The sequence below is a fragment of the Chrysemys picta genome, chromosome 6 (assembly GCF_011386835.1).
Source record: "Chrysemys picta bellii isolate R12L10 chromosome 6, ASM1138683v2, whole genome shotgun sequence".
NCBI classification, from domain to species: domain Eukaryota; kingdom Metazoa; phylum Chordata; order Testudines; family Emydidae; genus Chrysemys; species Chrysemys picta.
Window position 1 is genome coordinate 91,398,264 of NC_088796.1, and position 23,412 is coordinate 91,421,675.

The window sequence follows — 23,412 nt, forward strand, 5'->3', positions numbered from 1 at the left end:
TCTTGATATAGTGCTCAAAACAGTCCACTACTGAATTCCATGGCGTGTCTTGTGGGAGAGTTAGCTTGGTTCCTCCCACTTTTTTCAGAGCAGCTGCTGCAAAGTGGTTGTTACAGAAGTATTTTGCAATTTTAACAACATTAGCCTTTATTTCTGGAACACTGAAGTCTTTGGTAGGAGGTGCATCAAATGAGCACTGTATGTTATTAGCTTGGGACTCTCTTCTAAATTTCTTCTCATCTTGGATACTGTGATGGAGTCTGCTTACCTGCACTAGCAGAAACAGGGTTAAGCCCATATTATTGACAGTGGAAGTCCCGCCTCCCTGGCGAGACTGGGCAAGCTCCAAATGCTCAAGCAGTATAAAGGGAGAGAACCCAGCTCATTCTGGGCTGGAGGCTGCAGGGGAAGGACTTGTCTGGGAAGTGTCTGCAGCGGGCCAGCCACAGCCCCTGACTGTGCTGGGAATCAGAGCCGCCCTGGGCCCGGCTGCAGCCTGGCGACTGGAGGAGCCATTCAGGAGACTGGCCCTGCCGACCATAGAGAACCCGACATCTCATGGGAGACCCCAACGCAGACTCTGGTAGGAAGTGACCATGGGAGGGTGGTGAAGTGGTACCTCCCATCTGGGAAACCTCAGCGTGTTGTGGTAGGACCCCCCTGCTGAGTCAGTGGCAAGCTGTGATGCTGCTGTTAGGGCCCTGGGTCGGGGCCCAGTGGAGTTGGATGGGCGTGGGTCCCCCCTATGGGGTCACCACACCCCTTAGTAGGTGCCCCAACTTTATAGATTCTGGCCAGTAGGCCCCACTGGCCTGCACCGGAGGGTGGCTCTGTAGACTCTGGCTGCTAGGCCCTGCTGCCCTGCACCGGAGGGGCGTGGACTGTCACAGATACATTTGCAGCATTATCTGTGACCAAGCTGTGTACTAGATAGAATTTTTTTTCAGTTTGTTATAGCTTTTACTGCTACTTCTTGTAAGTATTCTGCTGTATGTGCATTTCCTGATGTATCAATTGTTTCTGTAGTCACACAAGCACATACAACAGGATCATCGTGGACATTGCTCCACCCATCAAGTCTCGGGGTAACAATTTCACCCTCTAGACCTTTTGCACACTGCTCAATTTCTCTTTCATACACTTTATCCAGCAATTTGTCTGCGATGTCTGCTCTGTTGGGTGGACTGTATCCTGGTCTTAATGACTGAACCGTGTTAATGAAGTATGGGTTCTCGATCATGCGGAAAGGAGAGTGTGTTGCATAAACAAACGGGGCAATTTTTTCATCAGTTACCTCTTTTTGTAATCTGCTGGTTCTTATCACAAACTTATCTATGGTTGTTTCTGGATGATGGCAATTTTTTTTCTTTTTGCTACTGTGGCTATGTGATATACATGATGTGATTGAAACACTATCATTGGCAGATAACTCTGAAACTAAAGAAAATGATGGTTATCTTGAAGGTGGATAGTCTTCAGAGTCCTGTATGTTGAGGATGGATTCTCCTAAACAAAATAAGTCAATGCAGTTATGTAATTATTATTACCCTACTGCTCATTTAGTATTACTTATTGCATTCACTGGCACTCAGTACTACTTGAAAGGTGAAATTGTAAAAGGAAGATCTGCCTATTTCTGCTATTTATTTTTTCACAACTGCATCTAAAATGATAATACCATAGAGTAACAACTATATTTTTTGCTCAAACATGAGAATTCAAGAATAGTCTAGAAGGAAGACAGGCAGTCCTTAAGAAAGAAGTATGAAATAAAAAAGTTTACCAACCTGAAGATCCTGCATGTTCAGATATGTTCCTTTCATCATCTTCAACACCGCTTTCTCCTGAGAAGGAACACTTCTCATGATGTTGTTTCATTTGGGCAACCAGGCCTTGCATTTCTTTGTTGCACTGTTTGCATTTTGCACGCATGCCTGTCTTACCCACAGGTAGAGGAACTTAATTAAAATATTCCCAAACTAGGTCTCTTTTATGGCCTGCTGCTATTGTAGATTTTCCCGTCTAGTGAGAGAATGGTATGGTAGATCTCAAATCAATGAAGGCTACACTCAGACCTCAAGACTTCTGGAATATGCTGCTCAAACAGTTTCACTTTTTTTTTCTACTGCCTGTCCCACCCTTCTCACATTTATCTCCAAACTTCTTCTCCTTGTCTAGATCTATTCTGCCCCAAATCATCTTCTATTCATTTAACTTTTTGAAACTTTGCACTTTTAGAGAGAGGTAAGGGACTGACTTTGTGTACACAATTTGCAGAGGGACAATAGAGTTGAGGTCTATTATTTCTCATCTCTATATATTTATGTAAAACTATTTTTGCTGTTAACAAGCATGTTATCTCTGGAAACACAAATCCACAGTTTGAGAATTGCAAAACTAAGCACCTCTGATGGTATCTTCTAGACTGAGCACTGAGTCCCATTGGGTAGATAGAAAGATTAACCTGAATAATCCATCCAGAAGCCCCTGGAACCCCATAAAATTGGATCCCTAATCCATGAACTACTGGAACTCATTTACAAAACTTTTCTTAAACATGAATATATTGTCTCATACTATAGAATTAAAATTTATAATCCCTATTCTATGATGAGATCTTTGAGCTATAACGTTTCTTAAGAAAAACTATCTTTAGATAGGTTTTCTCCTCAAAAAGCATTTTATCAAAGAAATCCGATTTAAATAAAAAAAATTGGATTTTTTTTATTCTTTAAAAAATGATTTTTTTATCCACCCTGATACAAGTTCTCTCAGTCCTACTTCTTGTTCAGCCAATTGCTAAGACAAACAGGTTTGTTTACATTTACAGGAGATAATGCTACCCTCTTCTTATTTACAATGTCACCAGAAAGTGAGAACAGACATTTGCATGGTACTTTTGTAGCCAGCATTGCAAGATATTTACGTGCCAGATATGCTAAACATTCATATGCCCCTTCATGCTTCGGCCATCATTCCAGAGGACATGCTTCCATGCTGATGACGCTCACTAAAAAAAAATGCGTTAATTAAATTTCGACTGAACTCCTTGGGGGAGAATTGTATGTCCCCTGCTCTGTTTTTCCCGCATTCTGCCATATATTTCATGTTATAGCACTCTTGGATGATGACCCAGCACATGTTGTTCATTTTAAGAACACTTTCACTGCAGATTTCACAAAACACAAAGGAGGTACCAATGTGAGATTTCTAAAGATAGCTACAGCACTCGACCCAAGGTTTAAGAATCTGAAGTGCCTTCCAAAATCTGAGAGGGACGAGGTGTGGATCATGCTTTCAGAAGTCTTAAAAGAGCAACACTCCAATGGGAAACTACAGAACCCGAACCACCAAAAAAGAAAATGAACTGTGTGCTGGTGGCATCTGACTCAGATAATGAAAATGAACATATGTCGGTCCACACTGCTTTGGATTCTTATCGAGCAGAACCCGTTATCAGCATGGACACTTGTTCCCTGGAATGGTGGTTGAAGCATGAAGGGACATATGAATCTTTAGTGCATCTGGTACGTAAACATCTTGCGATTCCAGCTACAACAGTGCCATGAAAACACCTGTTCTCACTGTCAGGTGACATTTTAAACAAGATATGGGCAGTATTGTTTGTCTGAGCGATTGGCTTAACAAGAAATAGGACTGAGTGGACTTGCAGACTCTAAAATTTTACATTGTTTTATTTTTGAATGCAGGTTTTTTTTACATAATTCTATATTTGTAAGTTCAACTTTCATGATAAAGAGATTCCAGTACAGTACTTGTATTAGCTGAATTGAAAAATACTATTTGTTTTTTTACAGTACAAATACTTGTAATCAAAAATAAAGTGAGCACTGTACACTTTGTATTCCATGTTGTAATTGAAATCAATATATTTGAAAATGCAGAAAACATCAAAAAATATTTTTAAAAAGGTATTCTATTGCACGATATTCTCACGATTAATCGTGACTAATTTTTTTTAATCGCTTGACAGCCCTAATTTTCTCCTAAACGTATTTTGAGAAATGTGTCAGCTACTTTTGCTGAAATGTTCAACAAATTTTAGCTTGATGCAAACATCAGGCATGGGAAATTTCAGCTTGAACAGTTAGTTTGGCAAAGTTGTACGGAACTGAAAACCGAGTCTTATGTAAAGTGTTGAGCAACCTTAACTATTATTATGAGTATCAGAGGGGTAGCCGTGTTAGTCTGAATCTGTAAAAAGCAACAGAGGGTCCTGTGGCACCTTTAAGATTAACAGAAGTATTGGGAGCATAAGCTTTCGTGGGTGAGAACCTCACTTCTTCAGATGCATAAGCTTTCGTGGGTGAGAACCTCACTTCTTCAGATGCATGTGAAGAAGTGAGGTTCTCACCCACGAAAGCTTATGCTCCCAATACTTCTGTTAATCTTAAAGGTGCCACAGGACCCTCTGTTGTATTATTATGAGCTGTGACTACACTACCTGGGTTCTGTTCTGATGGCCTCTGAGAACTCAGCATACCATCTCCACAGGACCTCTTACTGAGTTTGATAATCTGGTAGACTTTTTAATTCAGCACATAGCAAGGCCTTGGTGGGCCCTGGTACAAGAATAAAATAGGAACTCCCTTCCTGATTCCAAAATCCACCCCCTAGCTCTCCCACAGCCCCAATCTAGCCCCTGCCTCCTCCAGCTTCTGCCTAGCTTCCCTGAAGTTCTGATCCAGCTCCCCCTCAACCCCCCTCTAGTCTCCTTCAGTCCAGCCCCCGGCTCCAGTCCAATCACCCCTCCAGGCCCACACCCACACCTATTTAGCCCTCCACAAACTCTCCAGCTCTCTGGTGAAGTGGCAATCAGATCATTAAAAAGTTTTCGCCTACCCATTAAGTAGTTTTATGCACTAGTTTTCACTAATATATAAAACAAATCACAAGTTTTTAGACCAGGGACTCTCCAACGTTTTTCATGGGCTGGATCATATCTTAATAGAATGATTGTCTGTGGGATCCTGTTCCCACCCCCACTCCTCTTCACAATTATGTAACATCTTAGTAAGCAATTGCTGTACTTGCCACAAAATTAGAAAGTGATATTAGTCAAGTATTGTATTTTAATGAGATTTAGAAGTGGGAAACAAAATCCCCAATCCTGCAAATGGAACACTGGTGGGTAGGATTGAATCTGGGATCTCTGGAGCTAAATGCACGAGTTTCTACCACATGAATTAAAAGCAATCTGCCTCTTAGCTAAGGCCATAGAGCAGACTCAGTCTTTCTCTAAGTGGTTTCGGTGCTACTAGATGGAACAGAGCACCACACAGAGGGGGTGTGTGGGTTACACAAACACTTAAGCACATGTGTAACTTTACTTGTGTGCATAGTATCATTGATGTCTACTCATCTGAGCTAAACTATGCACATCTGTACATGCTTGCAGGATTGGGGTTTAGGAGAAAAAACATCTCCATGTGACCAAACAGTTGTGCTCAGACCATTAGCAATTACAGCTTGGATCACCAACGGTCCCTTGACCAATTTGGTAACTTCTTTTTAGACCAAACTAGTTTTGTAATATATGTGGACAAAAGTTTAGACTTTTAAAAAGATTAAAAACTTCTGTTTGTTTTTCCAAAGCTCAATATGTTACAAATTACTTGTCTCATTAGCCTTACCCTTTACAGCAAATAATCTGCTTTGGGTGGAGGCTGCACAAGTAAAAGATGGAAGGGAGACTATTTCCAGAAAGTTGTTGGGCAGGAAGGAAGTAAAATTTGGACTTTCTATAAGAGAAACTGTCACATGGTTATACATACATGTTAATATGCACAGCCCTACACTAAACATTGCGTAGACACATTGCATTATACACACAACCTTGTACATAAAACCCATTGCATCATGTACTCACACAACTGTACACACTTGAATTACAATGTCAAACTGTAAGGCTAGTTAGTTAAGGGCTGGAATAGGTTACCGAAAGAGGCTGTGGAATCCTATGGGTTTATGAGGTCCCTTCCAGCCCTACATTTCTATGACTATATGCACACAGCCTTGTGTTTATGCATGCATGTCACATACATCACACATGTAGGGTTACCATACGTCCTCTTTTTCCCGGACATGTCCGGCTTTTCGGCAGTCAAACCCCCGTCCGGGGGGAATTGCCAAAAAGCCGAACATGTCCGGGAAAATGGCGGCTCTGCTCCTCCCTGACTCTTCGGCTCTGTTTAAGAGCCGAGCTGCCCGAGAGCTACCGGCTTCGGGCAGCCCCCGTGCCTCCAGACCCTGCGCCCCCAGCCAGGCACTTCCCCGCCCAGGCTCCGGCGGCGCAGGGTCCGGAGGCACGGGGGCTGCCCGAAGCCGGTAGCGCTCGGGCAGCCCGGCTCTTAAACAGAGCCGAAGAGGAGCAGAGCCTCCAGCCGCGGCGGCTCTGCGTAACTGACACTCACTGTGTAAGTTACACAGAGCGGAAGAGGAGCTGCGGCAGCTCTGCTCCTCTTCCGCTCTGTGTAACTTACACAGTGTCAGTTACGCAGAGCCACAGCGGCTGGAGGCTCTGCTCCTCTTCGGCTCTGTTTAAGAGCCGGGCTGCCCGAGCGCTACCGGCTTCGGGCAGCCCCCGTGCCTCCGGACCCTGCGCCGCCGGAGCCTGGGAGGGGAAGTGCCCGGCTGGGGGCGCAGGGTCCGGAGGCATAGGGGCTGCCCAAAGCTCGAGCGCTACCGGCTTCACGGTTTGCCGGGCAGCCTCCAGACCCTGCGCCCCCGGCTGGGCGCCTTCCCTCCTGGGCTCCAGCTGCGCTGGGGAAGCGCTGGCTGGGGGCGCAGGGTCTGGGGGCTGCCCGGCAAACCCTGAAGCCGGTAGCACTGGGGCAGCCTTTTCCCCCTGGCTGGGAGTGGGAGGGAGGAGGGGGCGGAGTTAGGGTGGGGAAGGGGTGGAATTGGGGCGGGGCTAGGGGGTGGGGAAATGGGCGGGGCCAGGGCCCGTGGAGGGTCCTCTTTTTTTAGTTAAGAGATATGGTAACCCTACACACATGCCACATCTACAGAACTCACACAATATATTCGTGTGTTACAAATGTTATAGACATGTTACACACATAGTCCAGCCCTACACACAACCCCCCCCCCTTGCATGCATGCAGATTGCACACAGTGGTTACGTGCAAAGCTCTGGGCAGGCTCCATGGCACGCATGCATCCCGCCCGTCCCTTGGGGAGCATTCCCCCAACCCGCCCTTCTCGCGGTTCGCAGGGAGCCTTAGCTATAGCCTCGCGCGCGCCTCGCTTCCCCGGGCCCCAGGGGGCGCGCGCCGCCTGCCTCCGCGTTCCGAAGGCGAACGTTGGAACGTTTGAGTTTCCACGGCAACGCCACGCTTCCCCTTCCGGACAGCTGTGGTCGCGGGGTGATCGGGACAGCGGGGTCGGGGGCGCGGCCGGCCTGTGAGCGGAGGCGGGGAGACCAGCCCGCATCCCCCCAGGATGCCGCTGAAGGTGGTGGTGGAGCTGCAGATCCACGCGGTGAGGCGGGTGCAGGGCCAGAACTAGCCAGGGCAGCGAGCGAGGGAGGGGTAGGGCAAAAAGTGGACAGGGCTCCAAGGGGCGGGAGCAGCACATACAACCTTCCCAGGTAAGTACACGCGACAACACAGAGCCCTGACGTGCATCACCACCCCGCTGCCCTGAACAAATACCATTTCGCTGCCCCTGTCCCCAGAACTGTGCGGTTATCTCTACTCGCTCTGTCTTCTCCCTTCTCAGGGGCGCTTAAAGGAAACTGCGTGTTTAAAGGATTCTATGCGGTAATAATAAACACTCTGTGAAGCAGAACGAAATAACCTTCTAATTGCTTTTACATGGCCTTCGCCCTTCAGCCCTAGGACATGATGGATGGCAGCCCTGATTTCATATACGATGTACACTGCCTGTAGGGTGGAAACAATGGGAGTTACACAGAAGGGTGTGATCTAAATCAAGGGGAAAGGGGTTTAATGGTAAAGGTTAGGTAAATGTCAGGACTCAGTCCTACAACACTGTGTGCAATATTAATTGTGTAATAGTCTTTTTAGGGATTATTGTGTCAATTCAAAGTCTAGCAAGAGCAGATAATAATAATCTATCTTTTGTATAGTGCGTTTCATCAGATGTGCAAATAGTTATTTTTAAACATTTCTCTCATCTCTTAGCCTTTTAATTCCCTCTTCTGGCATCAAATTAAAATATTTCAGTTTCTGTTCAGTAAAATGTTAAAATCCATGAAATTTCTTCACCATAAATAGAGTTATTGAAAAAAGAAAGTCCCAAATATATGAAACATAAAACCAGCAAATGCACAACACATTAACACTTTTTTAAATAAAAAGGAGCAAAACTAAAGAAAACATTTTGGGCCAGCTCACACAGGCCAGCCACGGGTGTTTTTCTGCAGTGTAGACGTACACTTTTAGCCACTTTTGATAATCCCACTTCAAAAACTCAATTCTGCCCTTAGTTATACAGCTATAACTTTCATTGGTGTAATTCAGGGGCGGGCAAACTTTTTGGCCTGAGGGCCACATCAGGTTTCCAAAATTGTATGGAGGGCCAGTTAGGGGAGGCTGTACCTCCTCAAACAGCCAGGTGTGGCCCATCCCCTATCCAACCCCCCCCCCAATTCTCGCCCCCTGACGGCCCCCCTGGGATTCCTGCCCCATCCACCTCTTCCCCGTTCCCTGATAGCACCCCCGGGACCTCTGCCCCATCCACCCTGCCCCTGCTCTCAGTCCCCTGACTGCCCCCCAGGACCTCTGCCCCCATTCAACCCCCCTGTTCCCCGACCTCTGACTACCCCGACCCTTATCCATACCGCCCCCTGACCACACCCACAAACTTCCCTACCCTCTATTCAACCCCCTGTGCTCCCTGCCCCCTTACTGTGCTGCCTGGAGTACTGGTGGCGGCGGGGCTACAGCCGCGCTGCCCAGGGCACCAGGACAGGCAGCCGTGCTACCCAGCTAGAACCAGCCATGCCACCGCACATCACAGAGCATTGGGTCAGGCCACGGCTCTGCAGCTGCGCTGCCCCGGGAGCTTGCAGCCTCGCCGCCCAGAGCCGGCAGCGCAGTGAGCTGGGCTGCGGGGGAGAGGGAACAGCAGGGGAGGGGTGGGGGGCTAGCCTCCGGGCCAGGAGCTCAGGGGCCAGGCAAGAGGGTCCCGCGGGCCGGATGTGGCCCACTGTCCGTAGTTTTCCCACCTATGGTGTAATTGAAGATAGAACTGGACCCTAACTGGCACCCTTGTCAACAGAGAAGCCCAGGGCACAGATATTGTACTACCTACTTGACCATAATGGTAGTCCCTGCAGATTGTGCATGAGGCACATTGATGGGACAGAGTGGGGAAGGCTGCCCTAAAAGAATTCTGATCACCATGATTGTTTTCTCTCTTTCATAAGATCACTTGCCCTGGTGTGTTCCTGCCGGAGAAGCATGACATTTACCTCAGTGTCTGCATCATGGGCCAATACAAGGAGACAGAATGCCTTCCTCCAATTTTCCCTCTCTTGTTTCATGAGAAGATGTGGTTTGAAAAGGTGATTCTCACTTATTACATGCTTTGGGCTTGATTCTCTACTGCCTTCCACTGTGGATAGTTAGTAGAAGATTTTGATTTAGTATCATTTTACACTTGATTCCCATGCAAGGTAGCAAAGAATCAGTTCTGTTATATCTTTGAGGTACTGTAACTGGGAACAGGTTCTAAAATTTAACACTTTGCTATCTGAATTTTTATTCATGGCAATAACACCCAAGGTTGTGGATCACTGGTTAAACTGGAGTGTGCTCCCAGGCAAACAATCCTATATAATCCCAGAAAGGACATTAGTGTGATAGTTCTCTTGCTTGGTATTTATTTGGTTGCGATCCCATTTCTGTGGAAACAAAATAACATCTCCACTATGGGATGACTGTCATCTGATTTTCATGATCCTGGCAGGCATAGAATTAAATATAATGACTCAAATAAGTGGCAGATGAACGCTTTAACCAACATTTTACATGCCATTTAAAAATCTGAAATAATCAAGAACACAAGCCTTCAGCCTGAATTTCCTTGGGAGTAAATGATTTGGCCAACTCTAAAATGTTTATAAAAGATTTTTAAAAAATACTCTCTCTGCTCATTGGCTATCATATTGATGAATGGTGATTTATGCTTGATGATGGTTTTTAAAAATGATTTTAGCACAGTTTGGCGTTGCCCATAGTGACAAGAAAACTATGTTGAAACCACTACAGGTAACATAGTTTTAATACACATGTCGACATTTTTTAAGAGTACAGAGCACATCTGTTACCTTTGTTCTTTCCCTAATGGCTCTTGCTCTGCTCTGTTAGGAGAATCCCTGCTTTTTGCAGACAGCTTTCTGTGTGGCTCTGTTTCCACAAATAAATTTTACCATATCTCTCATAAGATTCCACTTTCTAAGGAATACGATTAAATGCCTTTCACTTCCTAGACCTGCAGTGACAGTTGAAGAAGACTTGAGAGTGAAATGAGCCTTGTCTTCACTAGGAAAAAAGGTGTGTTCTTACCTTGTGTTAGCTAATCCGCGATAACTAACATGAAGTAAAATCCTGTGAAGACAAGGGAGTTATAGTTTTAACAAGTGTTAGCAGGTCGAGATAAATCCTAGGCTCCCACATAGTCTTTACTTTGACCTGCTAACATGTATGAAAACTACAAACTTCCTTGTTTTCGCTAAGATATTACCTCATTTTTATTATCAGGTGTTAGCTTACACGACATAAGACCATACCTTTTTTCATAGCGAAGATGCTCTCTTTTGAGTTTCCTTCCTCCAAAAAGCCTGTCACTGAAGTACTGTCCTGAAAGCTTCAATATTATCAGAAGTTGAAAGATGTTGACAAATTGGGTGGAAAACAGAAAAAATCCTTAATCCTATCTCAGCACAGAGGGATGGGCTAAATGATCTCTTGAGGTCCCTTCTAGCCCTACATTGCTATGGTTCTGTGAAAAGCAACAAAAATGATTAAGGGCTGGGTTAAAAGATGACTCAGTGGAAATATAGCTGACCGTAGCTGCTTGAAAGAGGTAAAATACAAAGGGTTAAATTCTGGCCCTATTAAAGTCAATGGCAAAACTCACATTGACTTCAAAGAGGTCACGTTTTCACCCCAAGGCAGAGGAATCTCTTTTAGGGTGGACCAGCAAATTGTGGCTAGGAGTAATGGGATGAAATTAAGCAAAGTAAAATGTATTTATATTCATTTCATGTTCATAAAATGTTCTGATTTTATGTACAGTCTTTACAAATTACATAAAAACAAATAGGATTGTCACCTTAGACCAGTGGTTCCCAAACTTGTTCCGCTGCTTGTGTAGGGAAAGCCCCTGGCGGGCTGGGCCGGTTTGTGTACCTGCCGCGTCTGCAGGTTCGGCCGATCGTGGCTCCCAGTGGCTGCGGTTTGCTGCTCCAGGCCAATGGGAGCTGCTGGAAGTGGCGTCCCTTGGCCCGCGCTGCTTCCAGCAGCTCCCAATGGCCTGGAGCAGCAAACCGCGGCCACTGGGAGCCGCGATCAGCTGAACCTGTGGACACGGCAGGTACACAAACCGGCCCGCCCCACCAGGGGCTTTCCTTGCACAAGTGGTGGAACAAGTTTGGGAACCACTGGCCTAGACGCCTGAACTCCTCTCTTGTCTATATAGGGCTTGTCCTGAGCTTCAGGGTGATGGCAGCCCGCACTGTGGGTTGAGGCCTCTGGTTTGATCAAGAACCCTGTATTCCCCCAAAAAACCCTGTGTCCACTCTATACATTGCTTCTAGTAGTAGAACTATACTAATGTTAGTGCAACAGTGGGAGATTTCCTGAAAAACCCTTTAGACTCACTTCTAAGTCTGACTCAGAGGCTACAGTGTGTGAAATTTCAGGTTTAAATAACTAAAATTTTCAAGACTTTACATAACTTTTTAAACAAATTGTTGCAGCACTTTACAGCTGACATTAATAAACATGTAACACACAGTAAAATATATAGTATTTCCACAGGTTTATTTGATTTGCTTAATGACAACACAGCATGGTGTAGGGAAATATTTGTTGAATATATAAAAATGTTCATATAAATGCTAGATTATAAAAATGCTTTTTGTATTATAAAGGACGAATATACTCTGTATTACTTTCCTCTAGGTATTTGAAAGTGCTGTAGACCCTGCTGCTGTAACAGAGATGCTTGAAAGTAAGTATAATTTAAAGAACATTCTGAATGCATGTATAATTGAAGACAGTGTAGTTGCTCCAAATCTATCTATCCTTATTTTTTATTGTTATGCTACAGGAGTATTTTGAATATATTATCATTTCTCAGCCACCTTGACATCATTTATTTGTCTTCTTCTAGGCAATGTAACAACGTTTGGATTAATTCAACTAGTATCTTCAGGTAATGGACTAGTAAATATTTTACAAAATAGCGATTTATTAGACATTGAAAGGAGCATCCTAGTGGGTGTTAACTTTGAGCCTTGCCTCCCCACTTTCTTCCTCTTTCCCATCTCCTCTTCTAGGGGGCTTCAACTATCTGCTGTCCCCAATCCCAACTCTGCATACACTTTGATCATCTACCAGCGAAATTAAGATACATTTTCTGACTAGTGACTTACTGGTTGATTTGTTAGAAATATTCAAATTTATCTAATTTCTTTCCCCTGTCATTGATCTAATTTCTTTCTCATCTCTGTCACTATTATTGTTCCCCAATGATATTTAAATGTAACATGAATAATAATTTAGAGTTCCATTTGGCAAATATTAGTATTGGCTCTATAACAACTTTTTATTGTGGTTTTTATAAGTTAGAAAAATCAAGTGGACACAGGGTGGCAGAATAACCCTACTTTTTAAGGTAATCAAATATGGAACAATTGTATATATGGTAAAATCACTGGCAGTTTTCATTACTAAAAAATAGGTAGTGCTCTACCACTAATATAATATATTTAATGCATTTTTATATTACCGGTTGCTTTGTTAGGAGTATTCAAATTACTTTAATTTCTTTTTCCAGATTTTCTCATCTCTGTCACCATTATGGTTCATCAATGATATGTAAATATAACATGAATAATAACGTAGAGCTCTGTTTTTTGTTGTAGCCCTGCAAAAATATGTAGTTAGATTATTTTTTTTTACAATGGGAAGTTTGTATCTTTTTCACTCTTTCTTCACTCAGAAAGGTGGATGAAGGGATTTTGCTCAACTTTTAAAAAATCCAACTTTTCAGCTTGTTATTGAAACCAGCACTGATTCCAGTTTGTCTTGTACCGGGGTCAGCACCAGTGCAGTGAAACTGGTTGCTGCCATGTTTCTATTTTCTAGTGTAAACAAGGCCCAAGAGGGAGTTCTAGAGAGCCCCTAAAAATGACCCAGCTGAGAAGGATTAAGAATCTTGCCCTCTTTATTACCTTTTACTGTAGTTTTCTATCTTTTTGACTCTCTGTGTTAGCATCAGAGCTGCAGGCGCTAATACACCATCGCTACAATATGCAGCATCTTTCATAAGGACAAATTGCAGCGTAGCCCTCACCCTAAATTTTGAACAAAAATAGTTGATGATTTTCATTTGATGCGATACATCTCTCTGTGTTTTTCCCAAAGCTTCACCACCTTCCATCAGAAGCCTGATTGCACACTCTAGAGAGTGAGAACTGGCAGCTGCTCATTAGACAGAAGTAAAGGCCAGATTTTCAAAACTTGCATAGCACCTAGTAGCTCCCAGTGTGGTCATTCAAAATGTTGAACACTTTGAAAATGTTAGTATTTCATTTATGTGCCTACTTAGGAGTTAAGGTCTTTGAAAATCTGGCCCAAAGCCTTTTATGAAAACCAATAGGCCATACATTGCCTTTGGAGAAAAGTCTGAAGTTTAGGGTGTTTTAGTTCAAAGGATGTCTAAGGGTATGTCTCCACTGCAATTAAAAACCTGAGGCTGTTCCATGCCCATTGACTTGGACTCGTAGGGCTCGGGCTAAGGGGCTGCTTAATTGCAGTGTAGATGTTTGGGATCGGGCTGGAACTTAGACTCTAGGACCATTGCAAGGTGGGAGGGCCTTAGACTAAGTCTGAATGTCCAACAGCCCCTGAGCCTCGTGAGCCCATGTCAACTGGCATGGGCCAGTCACAGGTGTCTAACTGCAGTATAGACATATATTCTAGGTGGATAAAGCTTTGCCTTTAGTCTCATTATGAGTGGGGCAGGGTCCTTGTATCTGAATGTCACAGAACCGATTCAAGCGGGGGAGTAGCAACTTTTCTGGCAGGTATTCAGAACATGTTCTTATCAGAAATTTGCAGGGCTACTACTTGGGGGTTCATGAACTGGTCTTTGCTTGACACTGCAGCAAGTTTAGATGCTGGTTTCAGGAAGGCTGTGCCTCAGTCACAGTTTAGCAAATGGTGCGTCACAGTCCATCTCCTTGTTAGTCTTCTATCCTGGGAAAGCAATGTGATGAAGGAGAAAAATGAGTTGCTTACCAAAGTGGCCTTTGTCTCTGAATATATAGCTTATATAGTGCCATACTGACCGCTCTCCTCCCCTCTGCTTCAGAGCTCAATGTCATGGGCTTCTAGAAATAGAGAAGAACAACAGGATGGTTAGAAGGGTGGGGATATTTATACTCTAAGTCAGTTGAATGCTGGACTCAGCAGTACTCAAAAGGGTTTCATGGTTGGGTGGCTGGGTATGTGACTCCTGCACTGTGGCTGTATGGAGAGAGTACATTCAAAGAACAAAAGTTACCTTGGTAAGTAACCCCTATTATTTTTCCTGTCATCACTTGTGATGAAGTAATATCTTTTATTGGACCAACTTCTGCTGCTGAAAGGGTCAAGCTTTCGAGCTACACATCACTCTTCTTTAGATCTGAAGCAGGTAACCAAGTGTCTGAGATAAACACAAGGTGGGACAGGTTATTAAAATGAGGGGTACACACATGCTATAGAAGACCCCTTAAAATGAAGTGGGCCATAAAGGATTAGATTGTTAAGCATAAAGGGACCACAGCATGAGTGAACCCCTTATGCTTAACAACTTAACCTTTTATTACCCACTTATGCTTAACAGTCTGTCCCACCTTGTGTTAAGCTCGACGCTCTGGTTACCTGCTCCAGACCACAGGAGTTCGGTATAGCTTAAAAGCTTGTCCTTTCCACCGACAGAAGTTGGTCCAGTAAAAGATATTGCTTCACCCACCTTCTCTTTCTCATATCCTGGCACCAACACGGCTACAACAACACTGCAAATCACTTTATGACGACAGCTATACTGAACAAACATAAGAATGTAAATATGATTTTTATAACCCCATTACAAGTATTCCTGTTTGATTTTATTTAAATAGACAATTAATTAGGTTAATTAGTAGTTTGTACAGTGCTTCAAAAAAGTAGAGCTCTCTCTAAATGCTAATGAGCTAAATCCTAATGCCCTGAGGATATTAAGAAAACTCCCAGTGTACATCAGTGGGATCAGGATTTGACCCTGTATGGATAGACAGATACACTCTGCATATTCTGGAAGGGCCATGCTCGGTAAAGGCAGAATCTTGAATGCTTTCTTCTCCTAATCACATCAGTGAGATCGATGGTGCTCAGCTCCCCTGAGCTTGGGCCCTAATAAAGGATAAGCGACGGACAGATTTGAATTTGGTGTGCTCTCCGAAGTTCCACTGCTTTGGAAATTCCCCACAATACATGTGGATCGTTTGTCTCTGAGGTTATGCAGTTATTCCGATCCCAAAATAGTTTGGGGCACTGGTGACAAACTGAGTGTTAAAGATGGCATCAAGCTCCAGTGTTGCTGTGCTAAGCCTAATCTTTCATTACAGATGGAGGAGTAAATGGCCTCTCTCCCTTCTGCCTCCTTCATTTCACTTTCAAGATAGAGACATTAATCAGAAGCAGAGTAGTCAGAGCAATGGAAATGAGACTAACAAGTCATTTGATTTAAAAGCAGTTATTTTCTCAGTCCCTAAGACTAGAAGTATGACCGACCTTACTGGAGCCTTTTTCACAAATTAAAAATGAGCACACAGCTCAGGGCCCAAACTGAGGGTCCCCCATTTGCCATTTGGAGCAGGGCAATATACCAAAGAGGAGCAAAGTGCCGCTGTCCTGAAAGCTTCCTACATCGAGCCCCGAAGGACTTGTGCACCTCCTCATACAATCTCAGAGCAGATCCACAGGGGATACCACCCTTTGTGATTCCCTGTGACACTCCTGCCGGTGCACACCTATCCCAAAGACCTCATGTACTTCTGACTGAATCATTCCTAATGTGGAAAGAAGGGCAGGTCTCCTAGTGAGCCAGGGAGGGCTTGCACACTCTGTGAAGGGCTTGCTATAGAATGTGTGACTTTTCAAAAAATATTAACCATCTTGGAAACAGTTCTTCCTTTTTTCACTCTTTCAGTGGGGGACAGTCTCGCTTTTTATGAAGAGAATACTCGAGATTTTCTCTTCCCAGAGCCCAAGCTGACTCCTGTGTATCCTGGTGTGGAGAGAGAGTTACTAATGAAAACATCTCCTAGTTTCACAGTAAGTTGTCTCCAAGTGGGTGTTTGCAATGGGTAGCTGAAAAGAAGAAAGTGGGAGAGGTCTGGCCCAGCAGGCTAGTGTAACAGGGCATGCTACTTTGTGAGGATCTCAGTTTGAGACATGAATTTGGACTGCTCTTGAACAGAGAGACATGCTTAAGCACCTTGTATGGCTCTGTAGTGTCCTGAAAAAAGTACCAGGCATTACCTGACTGAAGATTAAACCTACTAGCCAGAGGCCAATGTAAAAGATGGGTGAGGGGCCCAGCCGCAAAGTTCCCATCCTCAGCTGCTGTGAAAGGGCAGGGTGTTGGGTAAATTTCCAGGGCGCTGCTCATTGACTGTGCTGGGTGGCATAGTCTTTCCTAGCCATTTACACACATGCACACACAAACATGCACACACATACATACATGCACACACATGTTAACACACTCTCTCTCTCTTCCGTAGTTTACTCTACTCTTCTCCGAATCGTCTCTTTGGGGGGGTCTTCTGTCCTTGTAAATATGTCCAGTGCCTGTCTTTCCTGATGCTCTTAGTTTTCTGAAGCAGAAATAGAAGAATAAAATTGACAAAATTCTCATCAGTTTCACTGAGACTGATTGGATTATGCAGTAGAAGCAGGGCCGGCTCCAGGCACCAGCCGAGCAAGCTCGTGCTTGGGGTGGCAGATTTCAAAGGGCGGCATTCCATCTAATCCTTTTTTTTTTTTTGGTTTTGTTTTGTTTTGCGCTTCACCGCTTTGGCCGCCCCTGCAGGTTTTTTCTTTTTGGTTTACTGCTTCCGCCGCCCTGTAGGGGGCGGAGGAGGGGAGCGCCCTGCATCAAGCCCGGTAGGGCAGCCCGCGTCCTTCCCTGCCTGCCGAACGGAGCCACGCGGAGCCCTCCCAGCAGGCGGCACAGCGGGAGGGGCCGCGTGGCAAATGCCCCGCTTAAGGAAGCCCTGGCCGCCCCCCTTCCCTCCCCCCCCCCGCTAGCCGGGGTGCGCACTCCACTGCCCGGGGTCTGCAGGGCCGGGAGTCCCCCTGCACCCACGCTCCCACCGCCCTGCAGGTATTTTTTGTTTGTTTTTATTTTTTATTTTCTTCGCCACTCCGGCAGGCCGGCCGGTTTGTCACCCCCCACCCCTTTGCTGCTCCGGCTGGCCGGTTTGTTCTCCCCCCTCCCCCTTCGCTGCTCCGGCCAGGGGCAGGTTTGTTTCCCGGGCCCCCACACACCCCCCTTTTGCCGCTCCGGCCGGTTTGTTGTCTCCCCCCCCCCCCCCCCCCGGCTGGGGGCAGGTTTATTTCCCCCCCCCCCCTTTGCTGCTCCGGCCGGCTGGTTTGTTCTCCCCCCCCCCACTTCGCTGCTCCGGCTGGGGACAGGTTTGTTTTCCTCCTCCCCTCCCGCCCCCTCCTTGCTGCTCCGGCCGGCCGGGCGTTTTTTGCTTTGGGCGGCAAAAAAGCCAGAGCTGGCCCTGAGTAGAAGCAATAAAATTGACCAAGGTTTTGTTCATTTCATTCCGTTACTGCTCGGGAAAGCTATGAGCAGCAATAGTCTGCTGGAGCAGTCTTGCTGCAGACTCAGAGCTTCATTGGTTCACATTTAGAAAATTATTTTCAGTACCCTAAGGGCGAGGAATGTAATTATTTTTAAATAAAAATTTAAATTCTGCATAAATTGCTGGTTTAGGTTCACACATACCAGGAACATTTTTCTACTCACCATTGGCAAGTTCTGCCTAATACAGAGATACTTTAATGGCACCATATAAACTTATAACACCTGAGTTACTGGTGTACATTTAGTCCAGTTTTCTTTTATGAGAATGAAATATTATAAAAGAATATAATTAATATCAGCCACATGTGTAGCATTTTATCGAATGTGTTAGGTAGGTCAAGGGCAGATTATCTGGAGATGATCATGTTGAGTATTTTGATGTGGTGTTGGAAATCTGAATATTTTATTAGGTTGCCACAGTAATGAGAGAAGAATAATTTCTCAATTTTAAGGCAGTCAATGTTTCAGGTAACAAGCCTTTGAATGGCTTTATTAACCTCAGCTTCCTGATGTTCCCTATAATTAAGATTAAAGAAAGTAAATTACCATTGCCTTGATTGAGAGTTAAAATTCCTATACACGCTTACTTCTGTTCTTTCTCTCATTCTAATTGTCTGTCTCAGTTAGTCAGTCTACTGGTACTGATGTTGTACAGCTCCCCTTCAAATCTTCCCAACTGCCTTGTAGGACCAGTGCTGGAACTTCATTTATAAAGAAGTATTTGGACTACAAGGATTGAATGTGTAAAAATAGCCCATTGCATTTCTTCATGCTGAGATTTCAATGTGGGCAAAAAATAGAAGGCAGCATTAGATTTAATTATCTAAAGTGGGGCTCCACTAATACTAGCTACGATTATAGCAGCTAATAGCTAGGTTTTGATTAATGTTGTGTTATTAAAACTAATTCTGTTAATTATTATAATACATTACTGTATTCTTGATACCACATTCATCTCTTTTGTTGTCATCCTTAATTTTTTCAGTATTCTAGTCCATGAGACATTCTAGGTGTATCTAACGACTCTTATTTGCTGTGTCTGATTGTTTCTGTTAATAACGTATACATTTTTCAGTTTAGCTATCTTGATTTTCCGGGTCCAGTCTTGTGCTGTTTATAATGCTCTGCGGAGTACATTGCATTCATACTTTAATTGTGACATTATTTACTGCAATAGTCTAGATTTTCACTATTATATTGATGACTTACTACTAACACAATGGCCTTCTCTTACTCCCATTTATGTTTTTGACAGGATGGTTTAGTGACTTACAAAACTGGATGAGCAAACCCTTTGTGTCCTAGCAAAGCAAAAGTGAAAAGTTAAATGTACTGCGCTGGGCCATCCAAATTTTCGATCACATTGCTAAGTCCCATATTATGATCCTGACTGACTGACGTAGTTCATAATTTGAGTGTATTTTTGTACATCATTTGAATTTTATATTGATACTATATGTTACCTAAGGGCTCAACTTGCAGGCTGACTCATGTGAACACTTCACTCGTATGAGCAGTTGCATTGAAATAACTGCAGCCACTAATATGAGTAAGGCTGGCAGGATTGGGCCCTGAATGTGTCCCTTCCTATCTTTACTGCATTTCATGCGATCCATCTTCACAGGAATTTGGGTGGCCTAGTGGACTTTCTCTAAACAGAATCTTTGGGCACTGGGATTTTTATGTCAGGCTGTTGTTACATTGCTGTAAATCCATTGAGTTCACCACCTTTACTCCTGATTTACAGCATTGTAAATGAAAGCAGAATCATGTCCACTCTGCATGTCCACTCCTTTGTGAGGTTTGGCTTTACTGACAACTGAAATATCAGCAAGTAAATGTAAGCATCTTCCTAAGCGTAGCTGTTCCTAGGGTTTCCCTACAGAGATCTCTCTGTCCTAGACACAGGCTCCCTATGCGCAAAGCCTCTGTCACCTCCTTCACATATAGGGTAGAGTTAATGAGCCACATCTGCCACAATGACTTAGCAGGAATCAAGCAGCATCTCCCTGAGGGGTCCATCATCTGCCAACAGGGTGGATCAACAGAAGAACCTTGCCACCACATTACACTTTGATACTTCTAGACTGTAAGACTGTGTAATAAAGAAAACGACCTGTTTTACAGTTGACATAAAGCATTTGTAATATTTAGAGATTAAATGCTGTAAAGCTATGTTAGTGCAGTATTAAGGTTGCACAGTTAAACCTTAAGTCCAAACATGCAACCTTAAATACTGTTCTACTGTGGAAAGTGACTCTGTAAAACGCTAGTTTTGTAGGATTCCAGTTTATTGTCTTGAAATTAATTACATCTTCAGTGTCCTCCCCTCAGGCAAAATCACTTGTCCACTGGTACCTAAGAATTCAGCTCTGGCTTTTCAACTAAAAAGTGGTTGATCCAGTTGTGGGACTGTCTCTTTCTCTTAAGAAAACTAAAGTTAAATATTGTTGCTGCTGTGGTTGTCTACGGCATTTCTCTGCATTCTGCTTGTTCAGTTTTATGCTGCTGTGACCAGGTGTCTCATTTTTATTCTCTTATTTTTAGTGTGTCTGACTCTCACTTGGTGTTATGTGTTTTATTTTGTCCCTCCTTTAATATAAATTTAAATGCCACTGCCTCCACCACTCTGAGACAATGAGTCAGAACTGGGAGTATGTAACAATTCATTTAGAAACTGAGAAGAAAATTCTAATACTCAATAATATTATGTGAAGTGTCCAAGTGGACTTCTAGAAATCTAGATATGACCATAGGGCTTCATCCAAAGCCCACTGAAATAAATGGAAAGACACCTTGACCTCAGAGGCTTTGGATCAGGCTCATACAGAGTAAGACAAGTGAAGTGCTCCATTAGTGCTGCCTTTTGTAACTGAGAGTGAATCTGTAAGTGTCCCCTGTCAAGCCAGAAAAGAATAGTCCGATGGGGCTGGAAGGTCTTCTACTCTTGAGTCATTCACATGTTTCTACATCAAGTTTTGGCATGTGCTTTGCTGCCTCTATGTGCCTGGGCTTATTTAGTTCAGTTAAATTCATACAAAGATCCATGTTCTTCCACTGTAATGCAATTGAACAATGAAAACAGAATTTCCATCAAGGTCAATATGTCCTGAAAGCAGGTGGCCTGGTGGTTAAAAGCTTTGTTAAATGTTTCTGCACTCTGTCATTTGTTGCAAATTTTATAGTATTTAAATATAATTTTAGAGACAACAACTGACATATTCCTCTCCTTTCCCTCCTCACTCAGTACCTGGGTAAAGTGGCCTAGCAGATAGTCAGTTTGTACATTGTCATAATGGGTTGATTCTTCTTTAGTCACTAAGCCACTATGTGGAGTAAAAGCACTGAAACAATAGGAATGCTGATTTCTATAGCCTGCTGAGGCTGCTGGCACCCAAATGTTCAATAGCAGCTTCAAGCAGATAAATTTGATTTTTTCTGCAGTGTTGGCAACACAGTCCCAGAAGTTCTTGCCCCTTCAAATTTGCTACCCTTAAGGAGTTCAAAACAGTTTTCAGTTGGCCGTTAGTAGCAAGTGTCATTGACCGGAGATTGAACCTAAGAATAAAATGTGCCTGAATGCATCTTGTAATCAAGGAAGCCTCTAACTGTGCTAACTTGATCATTTGGTTGTTAATTTTGTTGTGCTGATCCAGCTAAAGTCATTGTAGTTAAGCTAAAAGTCATGACGGGCTGAGTGGATTTGAGGAGACCTAACATAACTCAGTTTTGAAACAGACTAGATTGGAAGTTGAATGTCTCCCTTTAGGGCTAAATTGTGCCTCTTAGAGGGTAGAGTGATGTGAGGGAGGGGGAGAACTTTTGGAGAAGTGTGGTGAGCAGCAGGACTTGCTGCTATACATTTAGGCTCTGGCTACACTATAGAGCTTACAGCAGTTCTGCAGTGCTGCTAGTGCAGGTGCTCTAAGCCCATGGGAGAGAGCTCTCCCGTTGACTTAATTACTCCAGCCCCCATCAGCGGCAGTAGTGCTGTCCACACCGACAGTTAGGTCGATGTAACATATGTCGCTCAGGGGAGTGGCTTATTCACACCCCTGAGCGACATTAGTTATACCAACGTAAGTGGCAGTGTGTAGAAGTCCTCATAAAGGTATAGCCAGTGCTTCCCACAGAGGTCCCTTGCTTGCAATTGCTGCCTGTGCACAGGAATGGGCCCTGACCTGCCTTTTCCCTGTGCAGATGCACTTTCTCTAGGGCTTTGAACCTCGCAGGCACTGCTAGCTGGCACTACCCTTACAATGCAGAAAGTTTATGGCTTCTTGCTCCATCTCTCGCCATCTCAGTGCACAGATGTAGGGGCAGGCATAATTTGGTCCTTAATGTTCATACAGTTACGATGACTTCATAGTTACTGCTTTTAAAGAAATTGGAACTACATTAAATACAAATTCCAAAGCTGATTGCAAGTTAACAGATTGTGTTTATTAATTACAGATTATAATTGTCTTTCCGCAATATTTGTCACCGTTTCACCTACCTTGAAAGGAAAACTGAAATATTGATTCAGTTTTCACAGCTGTTTGGAGCATGAAGGGCCCATTAGGAAGACTGGTGTTTAGTAAATACAGCCGTTAAACAAACAGGAAAGAGCTGCCTGCCCCCTCAAATCTATAAAAAGAATTATTCTCCCATTTCATCCCAGCTATTACTCTTTGAGGAATGGGATATCTCTCTGGGGTTGTGCTAGTATCTTACATATTTTTCTACATTGTTGGCCTTGACCATCATCTTTCCCCACTTTGCAAGGATTAGATCCATAAAGAGGGTCCATTGCCTCTCTGCTCAATATCATGTTACCTGAATATGCAACCCAAGAGCACTTAGCTTCTTTTTACTGCCATATTGCACTGCAAGTTCATTCTCATTTTGCTATCTGTTATTACCCCTTTTTGGTTTTAAGTGCTTCCTCTAGTCACTTCTGATTCTGAAATAACAATTAAGAAGCTTGAGGAAATGTCTATGAATTAGAGGTGCTGTTGCTTATCTCTGTAAAACTGTAACACCTGCACTGTGACATTATTTTTAGTGATTTCACCTCTTTATTATTTTTAAGGGAATTGCACCAAAAATAGAATTTTCTACAAGAACAACCATTACTGAGCTTCCACTTCAATATAGAAAGCAGTTTTATGTAAGTACTTTAAATAAAGGACACAAACATGGACAGAAACATCAATGTTTGATCTGATCTGTCACAGTGCACCTGTCACCATTGCATTTAAGTGCCTCATACAGCAATAAGAATCACACCGATTCTGCACTGAAAGG

The 23,412-nt window shown here is 43.8% G+C and overlaps 1 protein-coding gene across 13 annotated transcripts in view; it reads left to right on the forward strand.

Moving 5' to 3' along the window:
- The first annotated feature begins 216 nt into the window (after positions 1 to 216).
- SPATA6L (spermatogenesis associated 6 like) overlaps positions 217 to 23,412 on the forward strand; it is a 43,590-nt gene continuing 20,394 nt past the window's right edge. For 3 of the 13 annotated variants that reach the window (XR_010588869.1, XM_065550430.1, XM_065550428.1), the window contains exons 1-6: positions 229 to 583; positions 9,416 to 9,553; positions 12,177 to 12,225; positions 12,388 to 12,429; positions 16,456 to 16,580; positions 23,198 to 23,275. Coding sequence is in view for 10 of the 13 variants with exons in the window: in XM_065550430.1 (XP_065406502.1) it covers positions 350 to 583; positions 9,416 to 9,553; positions 12,177 to 12,225; positions 12,388 to 12,429; positions 16,456 to 16,580; positions 23,198 to 23,275 (666 nt within the window). In the remaining 3 variants the exon portion in view is untranslated. Of the gene's footprint in view, positions 584 to 7,226; positions 7,613 to 9,415; positions 9,554 to 12,176; positions 12,226 to 12,387; positions 12,430 to 16,455; positions 16,581 to 23,197; positions 23,276 to 23,412 lie in introns of those variants that run through there. The other 10 variants (XM_065550432.1, XM_065550433.1, XR_010588871.1 and 7 more) reach the window with 9 other exon arrangements.